This window comes from Heterodontus francisci, chromosome 2 (genome assembly GCF_036365525.1).
Source record: "Heterodontus francisci isolate sHetFra1 chromosome 2, sHetFra1.hap1, whole genome shotgun sequence".
In the NCBI taxonomy this organism is placed as follows: Eukaryota; Metazoa; Chordata; class Chondrichthyes; order Heterodontiformes; family Heterodontidae; genus Heterodontus; species Heterodontus francisci.
The window spans coordinates 58,575,839-58,598,111 of NC_090372.1; the positions used below are offsets into that span (position 1 = coordinate 58,575,839).

At 45.7% G+C, this 22,273-nt stretch overlaps 1 protein-coding gene across 1 annotated transcript in view; it reads left to right on the forward strand.

Annotated features, from left to right (window-relative positions):
* The window catches only part of LOC137380606 (leukocyte elastase inhibitor-like), a 63,385-nt gene extending 51,903 nt beyond the window's left edge, over nucleotides 1–11,482 (forward strand). The window contains exons 7-8 of the mRNA XM_068052690.1: nucleotides 9,853–10,344; nucleotides 11,441–11,482. Coding sequence (XP_067908791.1) covers nucleotides 9,853–10,344; nucleotides 11,441–11,482 — 534 coding nt within the window. The remainder of the gene's footprint in view (nucleotides 1–9,852; nucleotides 10,345–11,440) is intronic.
* Nucleotides 11,483–22,273: the final 10,791 nt, after the last annotated feature.

Below are 22,273 nucleotides of genomic sequence, written 5' to 3' on the forward strand. Positions count from 1 at the left end.
CCTGTGCCCATTTTTCAGTTTGATGTTAGCCTTCCGTCCTCAATGATGGCTGTATCTCGTCTGCATATTTTTCAATTATAAAACTACCAAATGCCTTCCATTCGTGGTTCTGCGGTCACACCCTTACTTTCCTTGCATAGTTGTGTTCTCAGTTTCATTGTAACCCAGGGAAAATTAGATCTCCTGGTCACATCAAAGTGCTGCAGCATTGTAGCTTCCTATGTGTGCAGGTTAATGCCTTGATGCTGTGCAATATTTTCAATGGAGACACATGGTGCTTTTAATGAAGTGGCTAGCAGACAGGCTGTTTGGCACACCTCTACTGCAGGTTCATGTGCTGTTGTCAGAAGAGTCCTTTCTGATTGCAGCTGTGACGAAGACCTGAGGCATATGTGAACATATTTGGAGAATGTTTGTTTTTCCTCCCAACGTTCCTTTTTGAAGTGGCTTTTTGTTAGCTGAAACGTGCAAATATGAGGTCCCTCTCCAGGACCCTTATATCTATAGTGACATTGTTTGTATTGTTGTTCTCCTCCTCACCCTCTTCAAGGTCATCCTCACCTGAGGAGGACTGGTGTCACTCTTGTTCCTCTGCCTGTAGAAAATAGCCATGTCTAATTGCCAGGTTGTGTTATGCACAGCAGACGATGATTACTTGTGAGACCCTCTCTGTCGTGTCATGAAGAGCCCCTCCAGACCGCTCAAGGCACGTAAGCGCATTTTCAGCATGCCAATGATGTTTTCAATGTTGGCTCTGCTGGATGCGTGAGTAGCATTGCATCTCTCTTCAGCAGTGCTTTGGCGATGCTGCACTGGTGTCATCAACCGTGTACAAAAGGGGTAACCCTTGTCACCATGGATCCAGCCATCCACTTTGGCTTGTTCATCAAAACCTCCAGGCAACTGTAATTTCCTCAAAATGTATGAGTCGTGACTGGTCTCTGGGAAATGTGCGCAAACCTGCTTTATTTTTCTCCTGTGATCACAAACCAGTTGTACGTTCAAAGATTGGAAGCCTTTGCGATTCGCAAATGCAGCAGGCTGGTCCCAGGGAGCTCCAATGGCCACATGAATGCAGTCGATCCTGGAGGATCCTGGAGAACCATTTGTTCACGAAGTGTTGTCAATTGCGGTAGCTTGAGCTCCAAGTTTTGGAACTTGAGCAGCGGCTGGTGATACTGCGGTGCATTCATGAGGATGAGAGCTACATGGATAGCATGTTTATAGATGTGATCACCCACAACTTAAGAGTATGCAGGGAGAGAGGGAATGGGTGACCACCAGGCAGTCCAAAAGAATCAGGCAGGAAGGGCAGGAGACCCCTGGGTGCATCTCACTTTCCAACAGGAATTCAGTTCTGAATACTGAGGAAAGTGATGCTTCACCTGGGGAGTGCAGCCAGAGCCAAGTCCAGGCACCACAGATGGCTCAGCAGCACAGTGGGGTACAGGGAAGATTGGAAGAGCCATAGTGATAGCTGATTCAATAGTTAGGGGAACAGACAGGCGTTTCTATGGCCGCAGATGTGAATCCAGAATGGTGTGTTGTCTCCCTGGTGCCAGGGTCAAGGATGTCAATGAGTGGCTGCAGAGCATCCTGAAGGGGGAGGGTGAACAGCCAGCAGGTGTGGGCCACATCGGAACAACGACATAGGTAGAAAGAGGGATGTGGTCCTGCAGTCAGAATTTAGGGAGCTAGGTAAGAAATTAGCAAGCAGGACCTCAGAAGTAGTAATCTCCAGATTACTCGCAGTGTCATGCGCAAGTGAGAATAGAAATAGAAGGATAAGGCAGATTAATGCGTAGCTGGAAAGATGGTGCAGGAGGGAGGGATTTAGATTCCTGGGACATTGGGACTGGCTCTGGGGGAGATGGGCCCTGTACAGGCCAGATGGGTTGCACCTAGACAGAGCCGGGACTGAGTTCCTTGTGGGACATTTTGCTAGTGCTAGTTTGGCAGGGGGATGAGGACTTGAGGGTAGACTCAGTTGGGACAAATTCAGAAATGAAAATGGAAGGCAGAAAATTAATGGATGAGTCTGGAAGACAGAGGAAACTAAGGTTAGAAAATTAAAAAAATAGTTTGGCAGTGCTCAAGGATATCTATTTCAAGCAAGGAGTATAGCAAATAAAGCAGATGAGCTGAGGGCACAGATAGACACGTGGCAGTGTGATATCATAGCTATTATAGATACATGGCTTAAGGAGGGACAGGAATGGCAGCTGGTTACAGGCTTTTCTGACGCGATAGGGAGGGGGATAAGAAAGGAGGGGGAGTGGCAATTTTGGTCAAGGAAATTATTACAGCTGTGAAGAGGGATGATATGTTGGAAGGTTCATCAAATGAGGCCATATGGATTGAGTTAAGGAACAAAAAAGGGTCAATCACACTGCTGGGAGTGTACTACAGACCCCCAAACAGTCAGAGGGAGATAGAAGAATGGATATGTAGGCAAATCTCTGAGAGGTGCAAGAACAATAGGATAGCAATAGTAAGGGATTTTAACTATCCCATATATTAACTGGGATCATTTTAGTGTGAAAGGAATTGAGGGGGCAAAATTCTTGAGGTGCATTCAGGGGAACTTTTTTGCCCAATATGTAGCAAGTCCAACAAGAGAGGGTGCAGTTTTAGACTTAGTTTTAGGAAATGAAGATGGGCAGGTGGGAGAGCGTTTTGGTGGTAGTGATCATAATTCAGTCAGTTTTAACATAATTATGGAAAAGGGCAGAGATAAAACAGGAGTGTGAGTTCTCAATTGGGGTAAGGCCAATTTTACTAAACTGAAGAATGATTTAGCAAAAGTGGACTGGAAACAGCTACTTGAAGGTAAACCAGTGTCAGAACAGTGGGAGGCATTCAAAGAGCAGATTCAAGGGGTTCAGAGTAAACATGTTCCCACAAAGAAAAAGGGTGGGATGGCCAAATCTAGAACCTCATGGATGTCAAGGAGCCTACAGGGTAACATAAGGCAGAAAAGGAAAGCTTATGTCTGACACCAAGAACTCAATACTACAGAAAACCGAGAGGAGTATAGAAAGTGGAGGGGTGAAATCAAAAAGGAAATTAGGAAAGCAAAGAAAGGGCATGAAAATTGTTTTTCTTAGTTTCGAACCTCCATTTTTAGCAATCATTCCCTGCTACCGTGTTCTACGATAGGAAGCCAGGTGGTGAAAGATAGAGCTAGAGCCAATATTTACACACTTTTATAAGCATTAATTTACAGAGATACACTTTAGGAAAGCAAAGAGAGGGCATGAAAGAATATTGGTAAGCAAAATCAAGGTGAACCCAAAGATGTCAATACATTAAGAGTAAGAACTTAACTAAGGAGAGAGTAGGGCCCATAAAAGACCAAAAAGGTAACCTATGTGTAGGGGCGGAAGATGTTGGCTGGTTCTTAATGAATACTTTGTGTCTGTCTTCACAAAAGAGGGGGAATGATGCAGATATTGTAGTTAAGGAGGAGGAGTGTGACGTATCCAGTATCCTCACTGGATACAGGTCTGGTGCCGAAGGATTGGAGAACTGCTAACGTTGTACTTCTGTTTAAAAAGGGAGCGAAGGACAGACCGAATAATTACAGGCCAGTCAGTCTAACCTCAGTAATGGGCAAATTATTGGAATCTATTCTGAGAGACAGGATAAACTGTCACTTCGAAATGCACAGGTTAATTAAGGATAGTCAGCATGGAATTATTAAGGGAAGATCTTGTTTGACCAACTTGATCGAATCTTTTGAAGAAGTGACAAGGAAGATAGATGAGGGTAGTGCAGTTGATGTGGTGTACATGGATTTTAGCAAGGCTTTTGACAAGGTCCCACATGGCAGACTGGTTAAAAAAAAATCCCATGGGATCCAGAGAAATGCAGCAAGTTGGATACAAAATTGGCTCAATGGCAGGAAACAAAGGGTTCCGCAGGGCTCTGTACTGGGTCTCCTGCTTTTTGTGGTGTATATTAATGATTTGGATGAAAATGTAGGGGGCATGATCAAGAAGTTTGCAGTCGACACAAAGATTGGCCATGTGGTAGATAACGAGGAGGATAGCTATAGGCTGCAGGAAGATATTGTTGGTCTGGTCAGATGGGCAAATGGCAAATGAAATTCAACCTGGAGAAGTGTGAGGTGATGCATTTGGGGAGGTGAAACAAGGCAAAGGAATACACGATTAATGGGAAAATACTGAGAAGTGTAGAAGAAGTGAGGGACCTTGGAGTGAATGTCCACAGATTCCTGAAGGTAGCAGGACAGGTCGATAAGGTGGTTAAGAAGGCATGTGGAATGCTTTCCTTTATTAGCTGAGATATAGAATGTAAGAGCAGGGAGGTTATGCTGGAATTGTATAACTCATAGGTTAGGCCACAACTTGAGTACAGTGTGTAGTTCTGGTTGCCTAATTACAGAAAGGATGTAATTGCACTCGAGAGGGTACAGAGGAGATTTATGAGGATGTTGCCAGGACTGGAAAAATGCAGCTATGAGGAAAGATTGGATAGGCTGGGGTTGTTCTCCTTGGAACAGAGAAGGCTGAGGGGAGATCTGATTGAAATGTACAAAACTTTGAGGGGCCAGAATAGATTGGAGGTGAAGGGTCGATTCACCATAGCAGAGAGGTCAGTGACGAGGGGGGCATAGATTTAAAGTGATTGGTAGAAAAATTAGAGGGGAGATGAGTAAAACCTTTTTCATCCAGAGAGTGGTGATGGTCTGGAACTCACTGCCTGAAAGGGCAGTTGAGGCAGAGACCCTCAACTCATTCAAAGGGAGTGTGGAAATGCACCTCAATTCCCGTAAGCTGCAGGGCTACGGCCCAAATGCTGGAAGGTGGGATTAGAATAGGTGGATCGTTTCTTGGCCGGCACAGACATAATGGGCCAAGTGGCCTCTTTCTGTGCCTTAAATGTTCTATGATTCTATGATCACCCCTTGTACTCTAGGGAAACCAGCGATGGCAGACCTTGCTGCCTGGATGTCCTTGTCTACAGGTAAGTAGATGAAATCATTGGCATGACGAAATCGGGCAATGGTCACCTCTTTGATACACCAGTGGGTCGTAGACTGTGATATGCTGCATATGTTGCCCGTTGATCCCTGGAAGGTGCTGCTAGCCAAAAATTGAGTGTAGCAGTCACCTTGAGGGCAAGTGGCATGGGTTTCCCACCTGGGTTTCCCACCAAACCCAGGTGGTTGCAGGTCATGCCGCAAGATTCTACAAATTCCTTCAACCATTTCATAAGACATCCTTAGGTGTCGCTGGCACCGCCTCTTTGACATTTTAAGGTGATTTGTCTTTGTCTTGAGGATGTGATGTACCAACGCCCAAGTTTGATAATGCTATTCCTGGATGTTGTCATTTGCAGCATCCGCACCTTTTTATTCTGCCTGTTGCTGGCATTCAGGCATCATTCATACGTTGAGGGAAAAGATCCATCCTTAGTCGCTCCCTCTGCTCTTCTTCCTATGGGAGTAGACAGATTGGTTGTATGAGACCCATGTCGCTGCAGCTTTGAAAATAATGGAATGAGCAGAACGTTCAAATTCAGCCTTCTGCTGCCAATCAGCTGAACCATTGAGGCAATAAGCAGTTCTCTTTTCTGTGCCTTAAAATTGAAGCCAGATTGAGGACCCACCCACCATCATTTGTCTCCTCCCACTCACCTTGCAATCCTTCACTGGCCATGTGATTTTCATTATCGTTTGAGAAAATGGTGCCTGTACAATTTCAGGCAAGTCTCCCCACATTCCAACCTCCTCCTGCCACCTTCTGGCCTGCACCCATCACCCATTGAACCTCCCCCCATTACCGTCCACAGTGTCACAATCAATTTATTCATGCCATCCCTCCCCCCGTTCCTAATCCCATTACCATCGAAATGCCCACTCTGACCCTTGCTCTGATCCTCCTGAAATCCACCTGAATATTATTGCCAAGTCCCATTCCCCTCCCAATGATGCTGTAGAATACCCAACTCTAAGTCTCGACCTTCCCCCCACCCCCCCAGCAACAGAATCTATTTGCCCCCTCTGACTGTGACCATTTGCTCTGCCAGCCAGTACCTTGAATTTGGCCCGCAGGTCCCCAGCTTTGACAGCACTCATCCCTCCCTTTAGGCCCCTCATGACCATCTGTTGACTGTAAAACTCAAATCAACTCCCCACCCCTGCAGCCGTCCACATCCAGTTTCAGCAGCAGTAACAACCACTACACACACTGGACACTCCCCTCCTCCCTCCCTGCTCCTCCATGCACCTGATCACCCCACCCTTTGTCCTCCCAGAGTACCCTCCCCTGCTCCTCTATGTAGACCCACCCATGTCTTCACTGCCATCCTCTGAGAAGAATCGCCCTGGAGGCAAACATCCATTCCATGTTGGCGTTCCTTTTGCCGATGAGTTCAAGAAAGAAAAATACTAACCTCAGACACAACTGCACAAAGCTGACACATGCCACGTTCAAATGAACATGAACCGGGCAGCATGGGAATGCTGATTACTGTTCACTTAATCTGGCAGGTAGGACTTAATTGGAACAAAGTGTAGGGCAATGAGTATTCATGCTATGGAAATGAATGCAAAGCTGCAATCTGCCACTGTGCGGGGGGAGCCCCAGACCATCGCAAACACGCCACTTAATTTCGCTAAAAAATCCCGCCGTTGGAAATCTGAAAAAACAACTCAAGCCTGATTAAATCACCCCGCACGCCACCAAAGCCATAAATTTACACCCAATGTTTTAGTTTGATAACCTTTCATCAGACTGTATCTTTGCTCTGTTTCTCTCTCCACAGTTGCTGTCTGACCTGCTGAGTACTTCCAGCATTTTCTATTTTTATAGGCTGCTGCTGTGGATGGGCGGGAAATCACGTTAAGCTTTCATGTTAAGCCATGCCCATCTTAGACCTTCCCAGCCTTATTGTTAAATTTACACAAAGTGCTATGTATTAGTTTGTATGGATACACAAAGATGGTCTGTCTCTCTCTAATTGTACACAATAACAAAATGGGGTGATTGCAGCAGTGAGAGACCAGTATGGCATTGCTCTCCTAAAATTGGTGCAATAACTTATTAATGCCTTTCCAGGCAAATGTTTTCAATTTACTTGTGTTTTTGGGTGTTTAAAACATTGTATATTGGCAGGCAAGGGTGGATTTGGATGCAGGACCTGACTGAGTCCCTCGAGGAGTATAGGGGATGTAGGAGTACACTTAAGAAGGAAATTAGGAGGGTGAAAAGGGGCCCTGAATTGCCTCCAGGGCGATTCTTCTCAGAGGATGGCAGTGAAGACGTGGGTGGGTCTACATAGAGGAGCAGGGGAGGGTACTCTGGGAGGACAAAGGGTGGGGTGATTTCCCTGGCAGATAAGAAAATGAGATTTCCCTGGCAGATAAGATAAAGGAGAATCCTAAAAGATTCTATAAGTATATTAAGAGTAAAAGGGTAGATAGGGAGAGAGTAGGTCCCCTTAAGGATCGGTGTGGTAATCTATGTGTGGAGCCACAGGAAATGGGCGAGGTCTTAAATGAATACTTCTCGTCTGTATTTACCGTGGAGAAGGGCATGGAAGCTAGTGAGTTCAAGGGAGGGAACTGTGATATCTTGGAGCATATCAACATTACAAAGGAGGAGGTGTTGGAGGTTTTGAAGCGCATTAAGGTGGATAAATCCCCAGGGCCTGACCAGGTGTATCCTAGGATGCTATGGGAAGCAAGGGAGGAGATTGCTGGGACCCTGGCAGAGATTTTTGTATCATCGTTAGCCACGGGTGAGGTACCGGAGGACTGGAGGATAGCTAATGTTGTGCCTTTATTTAAGAAGGGCAGCAGGGATAAGCCAGGGAACTACAGGCCATTGAGCCTTACATCAGTGGTGGGAAGGTTATTGGAAGGTATTCTGAGAGACAGGATTTATATGCATCTGGAAAGGCATGGTCTGATTAGAGATAGTCAGCATGGCTTTGTGCGTGGGAAATCATGTCTCACGAATTTGATTGAGTTTTTCAAGGAGGTGACCAAGAAGATTGACGAGGGCAGGGCGATGGACGTTGTCTACATGGACTTTAGCAAAGCCATTGACAAGGTCCGGCATGGTAGGCTGGTCCAGAAGGTTCGAACACATGGGATCCAGGGTGAGCTAGCCAATTGGATACAAAATTAGCTTGGTGATAGGAGGCAGAGGGTGGTAGTGGAGGGTTGTTTTTCAGATTGGAGGCCGGTGACCAGTGGTGTGCCGCAGGGATCGGTGCTGGGCCCTCTGTTGTTTGTCATATATATTAATGACTTGGATGTGAATGTAGGGGGCATGATTAGTAAGTTTGCAGATGACACCAAAATTGGTGGTATTGTGGACAGTGAAGAAGGTTGTCTAAGATTACAACAGGATATAGATCAATTGGGAAAGTGGGCAAGGGATTGGCAACTGGAATTTAATGCAGACAAGTGCGAAGTGATGCATTTTGGGAAGTTAAACTGGGGCAGGACATATACAGTGAATGGCAGGGCCCTGGGGAGTGTTGTTGAGCAGAGAGACCTTGGGGTGCAAGTACATAGTTCCCTGAAAGTGGCAACACAGGTAGACAGGGTGGTGAAGAAGGCGTATGGCATGCTTTCCTTCATCGGCTAAGGCATTGAGTACAAGAGTTGGGACGTCATGTTACAGTTGTACATAATGTTGGTTAGGCTGCATTTGGAGTACTGTGTGCAGTTCTGGTCGCCGCACTACAGGAAAGATGTGACTAAGCTAGAGAGGGTGCAGAAAAGATTCACAAGGATGTTGCCTGGTTTGGAGGGCTTGAGTTATAAAGAGAGATTGGATAGGCTGGGTCTGTTTTCGCTGGAGCGAAGGAGGGTGAGAGGGGACATGATAGAGGTATATAAAATTATGAGAGGCATAGATAGGATAGATAGCCAGAGTCTGTTTCCCCTGGTAGGGGTGACTAAAACTAGAGGGCACAGATTTAAGGTGAGAGGGAGGAGGTTTAAAGGGGATCAAAGGGGTAAATCTTTCACACAAACAATAGTGGGTACCTGGAATGAGCTGCCTGAGGAGGTGGTAGAGGCAGGAACAGTTGTGACATTTAAGAGGCATCTGGACAGGTACTTGAATGAGCAAGGCATAGAGGGATATGGAATTAATGCAGGTCGGTGGGATTAGTATAGATAGGCATTATGGTCGGCATGGACGCGGTGGGCTGAAGGGCCTGTTTCTATGCTGTACGACTCTATGACTCTATTATGTTGGGCCATTTTCCTTTCTTTTCCTGTCAAAGTTTCTGGTCCATTTGGTGATGGGGCCGAGCCCCAAAAGGGAATACTGAAATTACGTTATATGATGTAATTCCCTCCCTGCATCTGAGGCAGGCACCTCAGGTATGCTATAAATGGCATACACATGATAGATACCCTTAATGCTTGATTTGCCTTGGGATTAGGGGTGCATTAATGGGGCAGGCCTCCAAAAGGTGTCTCTAGAAATTCAACCCCAAATTTGACAATGTAAGAGATTTAGGAGTTATGTTTGAGTTTAAAGGAGATGGAAATGGACTATGGGTGGAGACACCAAAAAGGCAGAGGTGGTAGCTGCCGATTATGTTACGAGAGACTTACTGAAGTTGGTGTGGACCTGAAGTTCTGTAAGACTACTGTGTAGTGCTAGTGCAACACTGATTGCCTGATTCAGGTGACTTCATGGACAAATTATACCAGACGTTTTACCCTGATGGAATGTGAAACTATTTTGCATTGGTGCACAATGCGTAGTTTAAGTGGCAATGAGATTTCCTTTCTGGAGGTGATTCTACACTACCCAGTAAACACCTTTATTTTTATTAATTGATTTTTCTTTTTGATAGCTTGAACAGGTGATCACCTATGAAAAGCTGCTCGATTGGACCAACCAGGCAAACATGATGAAAATTAAGGTCGAAGTTCATCTGCCCAGATTTAAGCTTGAAGACCAATTTGACCTTGAAGTCATACTTCGAGCAATGGGGATGGTTGATGCCTTTGTTCCATCAAAGGCCAATTTTACTGGAATGTCTGAAAAAAATGGTCTTTTTTTGTCAAAGGCTATTCACAAGTCCTTTGTGGAAGTTAATGAAGAGGGCACAGAAGCGGCTGGTGCAACTGCAGCCATCATTTCCCTTAGAACAGCAATATTAATTGAAACAAAATTTGTAGCTGATCATCCTTTCCTGTTTTTCATCAAACATAACATAACACAGAGCATTCTGTTCTTTGGCCGATTCTCTTCCCCAGTTGGTGATATCAGTGAAAGTGGAGGTGCAGCTAACATAATGCAGCAGGTTCAAAGCTGCACACAAATGGGTGATGAGTGGAAAAAAGTATACTTTTGATTGAAATAAATATGTTGCACCCAATAAAAGATTACAGGGTGTTTTTCAGTTACTAATCGCCGAATGGTGACAATTTGGCAAATTGAATGTTTTAATCTGCATAAGGACATCACATTTAACAGACTTCAGCTCCTTTGCCTGCTAGTTTAGTTTAGTTTAGAGATACAGCACTGAAACAGGCCCTTCGGCCCACCGAGTCTGTGCCGACCATCAACCACCCATTTATACTAATCCTACACTAATCCCATATTCCTACCACATCCCCACCTGTCCCTATATTTCCCTACCACCTACCTATACTAGGGACAATTTATAATGGCCAATTTACCTATCAACCTGCAAGTCATTTGGCTTGTGGGAGGAAACCGGAGCACCCGGAGAAAACCCACGCAGACACAGGGAGAACTTGCAAACTCCACACAGGCAGGACCCAGAATTGAACCCGGGTCGCTGGAGGTGTGAGGCTGCAGTGCTAACCACTGCACCACTGTGCCGCTAGTTATATTATGCTTGTGTAATAATTGTGGTGTTCAAGATTTCAATTTTTAACATGATTTTTAAGATGACAAAATGTTTTTAGTATACTTTGCTTTCACTAAATTGGGAATCTTAATTTGCAAAGTAGTATTCTTGTGCAGCACTCTCCTGTTAGTCCAAAGCCATTTTTGACCCAACAATTCAAATTATCTAGTAATTCAAATTAAATAATTGAAATAAAATGGCAGAGAAGGCATTCTTGACACTGGAATAAAATTGAATTACCCAGCAATTCAATTTACTTAATTAACAGGAATAAGCAACAAGATATATTGCATTTTCTTTATTTTAATATATTCGTGTTTAGTGGGAGAAATTGCAACAGTAAGAATTTGACAATATTTTTGATTGTACGATATTTTTCTTTCCAAAAATAAATTCCTTTAATAGTGGTCAATGCCAATATTTGATTTTCACTCTAAACGTACCCAAAAATAAACATCAAATGTTTACTGCAGTTTTTGTTCTGCATGTTTATCATATGCATAAAATTTGCACAAAAGCAGCCTGAATGTTTTGTATTCATTTGTATACCTTTGTATTCCAGCCAGATAGAGTGGTTACAGCAGCTTACTTTCCTGAAGTTTAATCATTATGAAGCCAGGATAGTAGATGGAGCAAGCGGTATCTTGGAAACAACTTGAGGAGCTTTATTGCTGCCGCTCAAATCCTGTCCCTCCCACTGACTGACCACAGAATGACATAAACAGTAAAAAAATTGCTGTCCACCTCATTTCATGTGACTGTAGGAAGATGATTGGTGGCATGCAGACTGTAAAATGGATAAAACATAGGTAAAGAAAACAAGGCCTATTTTTGTCTCTGTAGCATGCATTCAATCGGGCCATTACACAGCAGTTACACACCGGAAATGTGCGCTGGATCTCCAGACATAATGTAAACTGCATGCACTTCTGAATTTCACACTTCTGAGCATCAATTAGGTTAGGGAATCCCTGGTTCCAGGTTATCTTAGTCAAATTCTCCAGCATATTAAAGCTTGACAAGGTAGCCCAACACATCTATAGTAGCAGTTTGAGCATTAATGAGGGACTTTTTTCTACTGAGGGATCTGTTTGTCCTGCCCAAATGCTATAGAAGTGGCAAAGCTCTAAACATCACATCACACCTCGGCCTCCTCAAAACTCCTCTGGCACCTTTTCTTCCCTCAAACACTTCATCCAATTCCATCTTTCCACCTCACTTTAAAAATTCTTGTCATGTATCACCTTCCAAAGCCTTGTACCAACTTCCTCACCAAGACATTCCTCACCAAGAGGCTCAGCCTCTTGGAGACTTTAACCTACACCAAAGTAACCCTAGCCCTCTCTTCTCTGACTTCTCCATTGGACTATTCTTGCTTAATTTCATCCTTCACATAAACTTGCCACCCATATTCATGGTCATCCTCTTGACCCCATCTTCTGTCACTGTCTCTTCCCCCAAGGTCTCAATCATCGACAAGGTTATTTCCAAGCACCACCCACTATGTCTTACTTCCCATCAATCCTACTACCCTTACCATATGTCATAGTTCCCTCACAAATTGATGCAAACTCAAACTCCCTCTTCCCTGGGCCTCCACATGCCAAGATACTTCTGTTATTGTGAACCTGTTTAACGATTCTCTTGCCTTGCTAATGCAAATCAAGAATTTCCTACTCTGCTTTTTCCAACTTCATTCCCTCAAGTTCAAGGGCTGCAAACTTGAGTAAGCCGGGTGCACATTTAGTTCAGTAAGCTATCGCCAGATTTACCTTAACCATGCCAAGTATTACTGTGCCTTGCTGTCTTCAACTAAAACCACATACTATTGCAGGATAATCCTGGAGGCCAAGGACAACCTAAGCACCTTGTTCTTCATAGTGGTTTAGAATACAAACAAAAGAAGGTAATGCTAAATCTAAATGCCGAATATTTTGCCCAATGTAGGTATCTTATTATGAAGGATGTTAAAGCCATGGAGAGGCTGCAGATTCACTAAGATAATGTCAGGAAAGAGAGGCATTAATGAAGAGGGTAGACTAGAAAAACTGGCTCTCTTCTCATTACAGCACAGAAGATTTAGGATTTCATAGATATGCTCAGAAGTATGAAGGGTTTTGATAATGTAAAAATGAAAATATATTCCAGTGGTCAATGACTTGAAGATGCAAATTTAAGATCATCATCAAAGAACAAAAGGACAAGTTACTAGAAATTTCTTTACAGAGAGGAGTGTCAGGGCATAGAATACTCTACCTGAAGCTGTGGTGAAAGCAGAATACATAATAGCTTGAAGAGAGAAGTTTTTTCATTTATGCCATGTGGGCATCACTGGCAGGTCATTGCCCATCCCAATACAACTTAGTGGCTTGCTAGGCCATTTCAGAGGGCAGTTAAGAGTCAACCACATTGCTCTGGGTTTGGATCATATTTAGGCCAGACCAGGTATGGATGGAAGATTTCCTCCCCTAAAGGACAGTAGTGACCTGATGGGCTTTTACGGCAATCTGGTAGCTTCATAGTGATTGAACCTAATATTAGCTTTATATTCCCCCGCCGGACACCTCTCCCTTCCCCCCCTTGCACCCCCTTCCCCCCCACACCCCCTTCCCCCACCCGCTCCCCCCCTCGCACCCCCCGCACCCCCTTTCCCCCCAACCCCTCCCCCTCGCACCCCCTCCCCCCTCGCACCCCTTTCCCAGCACCCCCCCCCACCCCGGCATCCCCCGCACCCCCTTACCCACACACCCCTTCCCTCTCCCTCCATGAAACCACACAGCTTACTTGTTAGGGCCCCTGCTCAGGGATAGGAGCCACCAACCCCACTGGCTTATGGACATCTCGGGAGAGACCAAGGTTAAGGGAGTAAACCCTAACAGAAAATCCGGAGCGGAACCCTGCAGGCGGTCATGTATCACCTTTGGCATGTTTCCGGCAGTTCCTGCAGCCATACCGGTGCCAAACATCATGCTCTGCACTCCTTTGGACCCCACCAGGAAGGCCGAGAGGGTGGTTTTGCCTGGGTAACCCACAACCTCCATACATCCGCCCAGGCATGCGCCATGGAGAGGTCACTCCATAGTCGCCTCACAGTGACCAAAACAACATGGAAGGCAGCAGTTACGGGTTATAAGTCCAGCTCAATTGGCGTAGAGATTGGGTGCCACGGGTTGCCTTTGTCGGTGGGAGAGATCATTGCATCTCACTGGACAGCTACCGCCCGCCTCAAATTGGGCAGCCCCCAGTCAGTAAGGTTCTGTCCCGCCACAGTCCACCTGTTTCAATGGGTGCTTGGAGTTCAGGGCCATTGCCAGAAAGTGGATTGTAACACTACATCAAACAGCACCACAAAAAAAGGAAAGAAGGTACTATCCCTTTGCTTTGCTAGCCGGAACGTCAGAACTATGTGTCCTGGCCTGTTGGAAGACCTTACACAAATCAATGATTCTTGGAAGACCGCCATCATTAACAATGAACTCAGTAGACTCAATGTGGACATTGCAGCACTTCAGGAGACACACCTCCCTGTGAGCGGATCTCTACGAGAGCAAGACTACACCTTCTTCTAGCAAGGTAGGGATCCTGAAGAACCAAGACAGCATGGAGTGGGCTTCGCCATCAAAAACTCTTTGCCACCTTCAAATGGTTCAGAATGCATACTGTCCATCCGACTGTTCACCGCCTCTGGTCCAGTACACCTACTCAGCATCTATGCTCCAGCACTCTGCTCCCCACCTGAAGTTAAAGACTAGTTCTATGAGGAACTCCAGCATTCCCAACACCGAACATTTGTTCCTGCTGGGGGACTTTAATGCCAGGGTTGGGGCCGACCATGACTCATGGCCCTCCTGCCTTGGGCGCTATGGCATTGGAAGGATGAATGAGAATGGACAGGGACTGCTGGAGTTGTGTACCTATCACAACCTCTGCATCACCAACTCGTTCTTTCATACTAAACCCTGTCACCAGGTTTCATGGAGGCACCCAAGATCACATCGTTGGCACCAGCTGGACCTCATCGTCACAAGGCGAGCCTCTTTAAACAGTGTTCAAATCACACGCAGCTTCCACAGTGCGGACTGCGACACCGACCACTCCCTGGTGTGCAGCAAAGTTAGACTCAAACCAAAGAAGCTACATCACTGCAAGCAGAAGGGCCGCCCACGCATCAACACTAACAGAATTTCTTATCCACAGCCGTTACGTAAGTTTCTAGATTCACTTGAAAAAGCCATTCAAAACACTCCGACAGGGGATGCAGAGACCAAGTGGGCCCACATCAGAGATGCCATCTATGACTCAGCAATGACCACCTACGGCAAACGTGAGAAGCAGAATGCAGACTGGTTTCAATCTCACTTTGAAGAGCTGGAACCTGTCATAGCCGCTAAGCGCATTGCACTGTTGAACTACAAGAAAGCCCCCAGTGAGTTAACATCTGTCGCACTTAAAGTAGCCAGAAGCGCTGCCCAAAGAACAGCCAGGCACTGTGCAAATAACTACTGGCAACACCTATGCAGTCATATTCAGCTGGCCTCCGACACCAGAAACATCAGAGGAATGTATGATGGCATTAAGAGAGCTTTTGGGCCAACCATCAAGAAGATCGCCCCCCTCAAGTCTAAATCAGGGTACACGATCACTGACCAACACAAGCAAATGGACCGCTGGGTGGAGCACTACCCAGAACTGTACAGGGAAAATGTTGTCACTGAGACCGCCCTCAATGCAGCACAGTCTCTGCCAGTCATGAATGAGCTGGACGTACAGCCAACAAAATCGGAACTCAGTGATGCCATTGATTTTCCAGCCAGTGGAAAAGCCCCTGGGAAGGACGGCATTACCCCTGAAATAATCAAGAGTGCCAAGCCTGCTATACTCTCAGCACTCTATGAACTGCTTTGCCTGTGCTGGGACAAGGGAGCAGTACCACAGGACATGCGCGATGCCAATATCATCACCCTCTATAAGAACAAGGGTGACCGCAGTGACTGCAATAACTACCATGGACTCTCCCTTCTCAGCATAGTGGGGAAAGTTTTCACTCGAGTCGTTTTAAACAGACTCCAGAAGCTGGCTGAGAACATCTACCCTCAGACACAGTGTGGCTTCCGAGCAGAGAGATCCACCATTGACATGCTAGTCTCCCTTTGCCAGCTACAGGAGAAATGCCGCGAACAACAGATGCCCCTCTACGTTGCTTTCATAGATCTCACCAAAGCCTTTGACCTCGTCAGCAGATGTGGTCTCTTCAGACTACTAGCAAAGATCGGATGTCCACCAAAGTTACTAAGTATCATCACCTCATTCCATGACAATATGAAAGGCACAATTCAACATGCCTCATCAGACCCCTTTCCTATCCTGAGTGGCATGAAACAGGGCTGTATTCTCGCACCTACACTGTTTGGGATCTTCTTCTCCCTGCTGCTCCCTCATGCGTTCAAGTCTTCAGAAGAAGGAATTTTCCTCCAGACAAGATCAGATGGCAGGTTGTTCAACCTTGCCCGTCTTAGAGCAAAGGCCAAAGTACGGAAAGTCCTCATCGGGGAACTCCACTTTGCTGACGATGCTGCATTAACATCCCACACAGAAGAGTGCCTGCAGAGACTCATTGACAGGATTGCGGCTGCCTGCAACGAATTTGGCCTAACCATCAGCCTCAAGAAAACGAACATCATGGGACAGGACGTCAGAAATGCTCCATCCATCAATATTGGCGACCACGCTCTGGAAGTGGTTCAAGAGTTCACCTACCTAGGCTCAACTATCACCAGTAACCTGTCTCTCGATGCAGAAATCAACAAACGCATGGGAAAGGCATCTGCTGCTATGTCCAGACTGGCCAAGGGAGTGTGGGAAAATGGCACACTGACAGGGAACACAAAAGTCCGAGTGTATCAAGCCTGTGTCCTCAGTACCTTGCTCTATGGCAGCGAGGCCTGGACAACGTATGTCAGCCAAGAGCGACGTCTCAATTCATTCCATCTTTGCTGCCTCCAGCCATGTGAGCCGCATGGAAGATGGCAGGATCCCCAAGGACACATTGTACAGCGAGCTCGTCACTGGTATCAGACCCACTGGCCGTCTATGTCTCCGCTTTAAAGATGTCTGCGAACGCGACATGAAGTCCTGTGACATTGACCACAAGTCGTGGGAGTCAGTTTCCAGTGATCGCTAGAGCTGGTGGACAGCCATAAAGGCGGGGCTAAAGAGTGGCGAGTCGAAGAGACTTAGCTGTTGGCAGGAAAAAATACAGAAGTGCAAGGATACCGCCAACTGTGTAACAGCCCCGACAACCAATTTTATCTGCAGTGCCTGTGGAAGAGTCTGTCACTCTAGAATTGGCCTTTATAGCCACTCCAGGCACTGCTTCACAAACCACTGACCACCTCCAGACGCTTACCCATTGTCTCTCGAGACAAGGAGGCCAAAGAAGAAGAAGAAGATATTCCAGATTTATTTAAGTCACTGAATTTAAATCCCCCAGCTGGAATTTGAACTCATGTCTCCAGATCCGTAGTCCAGGCCTCTGTATTACTAGCCCAGTTATATAATCACAATGCTACCATACCTCATCGTGGATTAGTTTTGAAAAATAAATGTTTTAAAGAATATGGAAAAAGGGTAGGAGAATGGAACTGAGCAAATAGTTCTCAGAGAATCAACACAGGCACGATGAGCCAAATTGCCTCCGCCTTTGAGGCACAAATTGACCTTCTTTGATACTAAGAAGGGCTTTGGGAGTGCTTCATCTCTAAGTTTGAAAGCATCCATGCACCTGTGTCTGCCATTACCTCCTCTTGCTCTCCTACTTCGTTTCTGACATGAAAATAAAGACTTCCTCTTCATGACCTCTGGATGCCCCGAAGTGCTTTACTCTCAATTAAGTACTTTTGAAGTGTAGTCACTATGGTAATTTAGGGGGAACATCACCCTAGACCCACAATAACTCAAGTCATGATCCCATGCCATTTTGCAGTTTTCCCCCTGTTTCTCTGCAAGTCCTCAAATTGATTAACTCCTCCATGAGAGAGACCCCCTGCTCCTCTGATTCACACTACAGGCACAATGCCTGAAAAGTGTCTTAAGGATGCACGAAAATGAAGTCAATAGCCAGATGGAACTGCGGGATGTAATAAAGAGCTGAGTTGTAAATGCCTGTGGAGCAAAGCATTTTCACAGAATGGTGAGAAACATGCCATCAAGGCCACAGACCGGAGATAGCTCAGAGCAAGGAGATAAACTTGCAATTCCTTAACTGCTAAGCAAACACGGGTCATTTGTTCTGTTGGAGACTGAGAAGATAAGGGCGTGAGTAACAGCGACATGTACCTCACTGTGCTCTAAGGTTCCTGGAAGACTTAGGTGCCTCCCGGTTCTGTTGCAATCTTGCTCAAACTGTTAATATGACATCAAGGGTGTGAATATCTGGCACTACAGAAACCTAGCGTCCTTTCGCTGGAGCGCGTTGTATCACAAGCTCCTTCCAGCATGGCCTCATGGCGCACCCTCTTGAGAAGGATGCCCACGTCGGTGTCCCCAGCACGCACCGGAAACCTCACAAGGAGTGCTATCCTGAGTTCACACAGCCTGACTTCACATGGGACATCAGGATGTTTAATTTGGACCAAGAAGGTCCAGACAATGAATTCACACGTCACTTTCCAAAACTCAACTGCTGAGCTGTAAGATGGGCCCTGAGCCAGTACTATTTATGGGTAAGACACACAACTTGCTGATAAGGTGACTTTGCTTAACTTCTGCATTGTAAAATATCTGGAGGTATTCTGGAGTGTTTTTGGAGTTGTTATGGTGTGTTTCTGGATTTGCCAGTGTGTGTTGCTGCACCCTCACAGGGAGGGCAGAGGCGCAGGTCAACTCTCCACACAAAGGCTGCAACAGATATGGGGGCAGCAGTTGCAGTTAACATACGAACATATGAACATACGAATTAGGAGCAGAAGTAGATCATTCAGCCCCTCGAGCCTTCTCCGCCATTCAATAAGATCTGTTTCTGTCTCGAATTCCACACTCCCATCTACCCCCGATAACCTTTGATTCTCTTGCCTAACAAGAACCTATCTTCCTCCAGCTTAGAAATATTCAATGACCGTACCTCCACCACCTTCTGAGGCAGAGTTCCAAAGTCGCACAACCCTCTGAGAGAAAGAATTTCTCCTCATCTCTGTCCTAAAAGGGTGACCCCTAATTTTAAAACAGTGCCCCCTAGTTCTGGACTCACTCACAAGAGGAAACATCCTTTTCACATCCACCTTGTCAAGAACATTCAGGATCTTGTATACTTCAATCAAGTCTCCCCTCACTCTTCTAAACTCCAGTGAAAATAAGCCCAGTCTGTCCAACCTTTCATCATAAGACAACCCGTTCATTCCAGGTATCAATTTAGTAAACCTTCTCTGAACCGCCTCCAACGCATTTACATCCTTCCTTAAATAAGACCAAAACTGCACACAGTATTTGAGATGTAGTCTCACCTGTATAACTGAAGCATCACATCCTTAATTTGATTTTCAATTCCTCTCATAATAAAGGATAGCATTCCATTAGCCTTCTTTATGACTTGCTGTACCTGCATACAAACTTTTTGTGACTCATGCACGAGAGCACCTAGATCACTCTGCACATCGGAATTCTGCAGTCGTTCTCCGTTTAAGTAATACTCTTTTTTTTATTCTTCCTGCCAAAGTGAACAACTTCACATTTTCCCACATTATGCTGCATCTGCCAGATTTTTGCCCACTCACTCAACCTAACTATATAGGTCTGCAACCTCCTTATGTCCTCTTCACAACATACTTTCCTACCTATCTCTGAGTCATCGGCAAATTTAGCTTTCAAGCCATTGCTCCCCTCATCCATGTCATTGCTTTAAATTGTAAAAAGTTGACACCATTCATCACATCCTGCCAAACAGAAAAGGACCCATTTATGCAAACTCTCCGTTTTCTGCCAGCCAGTCAATCTTCTATCCATGCTAATATGTTACCTCCTACACCATGAGCTCCTACTTTGCACAATAACTTTTTATGTGACACTGTGTCAAATGCCTTCTGGAAATCCAAGTACAGTGTATCAATGGGCTCCCCTTTATCCACAGTGCATTCCTTCAAAGAACTCCAATAAATTGGTTAAACATGATTTCCCTTTCACAAAACCATGCTGATTTTTCCTGGTTACCTTGAGTTTTTCTAAGTGACCAGCTATAGTCTCCTTAATGATCGATTCTAACACCTTCCCCATGACTAGATGTCAAGCTGACTGGCCTATAGTTAGCTGTTTTCTGTTTCCCCGCTTTCTTGAATAGAAGACTTATATTTGCTACTTTCCAGTCTGATGGAACATTACCAGAATCCAGCGAATTTTGAAAAATTAACACCAACACATCTACTATCTCATTAGCCAGCTCTTTTAAGACCCTAGGATGAAGCCCATCAGGACCCAGGGACTTGTCAGCCACTGCTCCATCAGTTTGCTCAGTACTGCTTCCCTGGTGATTGTAATCTCACCAAGTTCCTCTCTTCCTTCCACCTCCTGATTTACAGCTATTACTGGAATGTTTTTTGTATCCTCTATAGTGAAGACAGAAGCAAAATATTTGTTAATTTCATCTTCCATTTCCTTATTATCTACTATTAACTCCCCATTCTCATTATCTAGAGGAGCAACACTCACTTTACTTACTCTTTTCTATTTTAAATACCTGTAGAAGCTCTTGCTATCTGTTTTTACATTTCTAGCTAACTTCCTCTCATATTCTAACTTCTTTCTCCTGATTAACCTTTTAGTCATTCTCTGCTGCTCTTTATATTCTGACCAATCTTCTTTGCGCAGTTGTATGCTTTTTCCTTAAGTTTGATGCTTTTCTTAACTTTTTTAGTTAACCAGTGCCTCTGGTCTGAACCAAGATAAGGGGATGGAGCAGAGGCTGCGGAGAGGGAAAGTTCTATGCGATACCCTCTGCTAACTTGCAGCTCGTCTCCTCCATGCTTCCTGGCAGTGGCAGGAGGCTTCAGGCAGGTCAGCTAATGGCACCCAGCATCTCAGTGTGCGTGCCCATCAGCGCTATCATGTATGCTGTCCCATCGAGGTCCCCATCTGAGTCCTCTGCAGCACCTTTGGGGAGCTGGCAAACATTCTTTACCTCTGGCTGCAGTCCACTCATGTCTGGTGCCTCACCACATACTGATCTCTACTCCATGCTAGCCTCCAAGTTAAGTGCAGTGACAATATTTGAGCTGGTGGCTGTAAGTACCAGATCAAGTAACAGGGTATCTTCATCAGTGCTGCGCGGTTGCTCTCTCTTTTCCTCCTTCGGCTTCTGTGACTAGGCAGGTGGCAGTTCATGGGTGTCTGAAAACAGGAAGTCAGAAGGGGAAGGTTGGTGTGAAGAAAGAGGACTAGGGTGGGAGGAAAGAGGTCCAGGGTCACAAGATCAGCAGCTTGTTTGTCATGCCAGATTGTAGGATGAGGGGTTGCTGGGAGTTGAGAAGGAGCATAAGGAAGGAGCATAACGTCATACTCAATGTTCTCAGTGACATCAGATGACACTGACTCTGTCGCAGTTGGCCACATGATACTGAGAGCCATTTCCTCCATAGGGCTCAGGGGATGCAGGCATCATTGTCCCCCGCCAGTTCTATTGTGCTCCTTTCTATTGTGTGCCAACTTGTCCTGCAAGACAGAGAAAAGAATGTCAGTGATTGTGTAGCGCCATGTTTCAATGATGTGTCTGCCATAGCTGAAAAACTTGGAGGTATTTGGAGACAGAGAGGTGGGTGTGAAGCTTGCAGGATTGGTAGGTGTGTGAGGGTGAGGTAGAGTATCTGGATTTTAGGTGCGTCCTGAGTGCCAGGGAGTACTGCTGGGTGAGTGATGAGGGTGTGGTGCAGTGAGCAGTATTGAGAGGTTGGTGTTCTGGTGAGTATGAGATGTCATATGAAGATGCATTCACTGACCTTGACTACCCACGTAAAGTCATTAGACTTCTTGTGGTGCTGTTGCCAGGACCTTAGGTCAAGTTGCTGGTAACTGAACTCTGTGGCCACCTGCTACCACTCCCTTCTGAATGTGGTCCTTGATGGCCTCCTGGCTCCCCACAGAACCATGGCCTCTCTCCTCCTGCCTGTTCTAGCACCATATCCATCACCCTGGAACCCTCTCTCTGCCTTGGTGTTCCATTTTCAATGTTGGAAGTTGCAGCGATAATTCAATGCAGCTTCCCATTAAGAGGGGCAGACTATCTTTAAGGCTGCACCATATGCTGTTAGAATAACAATGATTGGCCCCCTGCTGAGCGCATGAACAGGCAGCCAGCAGTGAGGCAGAAGCTCAGCCCTATGCTACAATCATGGTAATGAGGTGGGAGCACCAA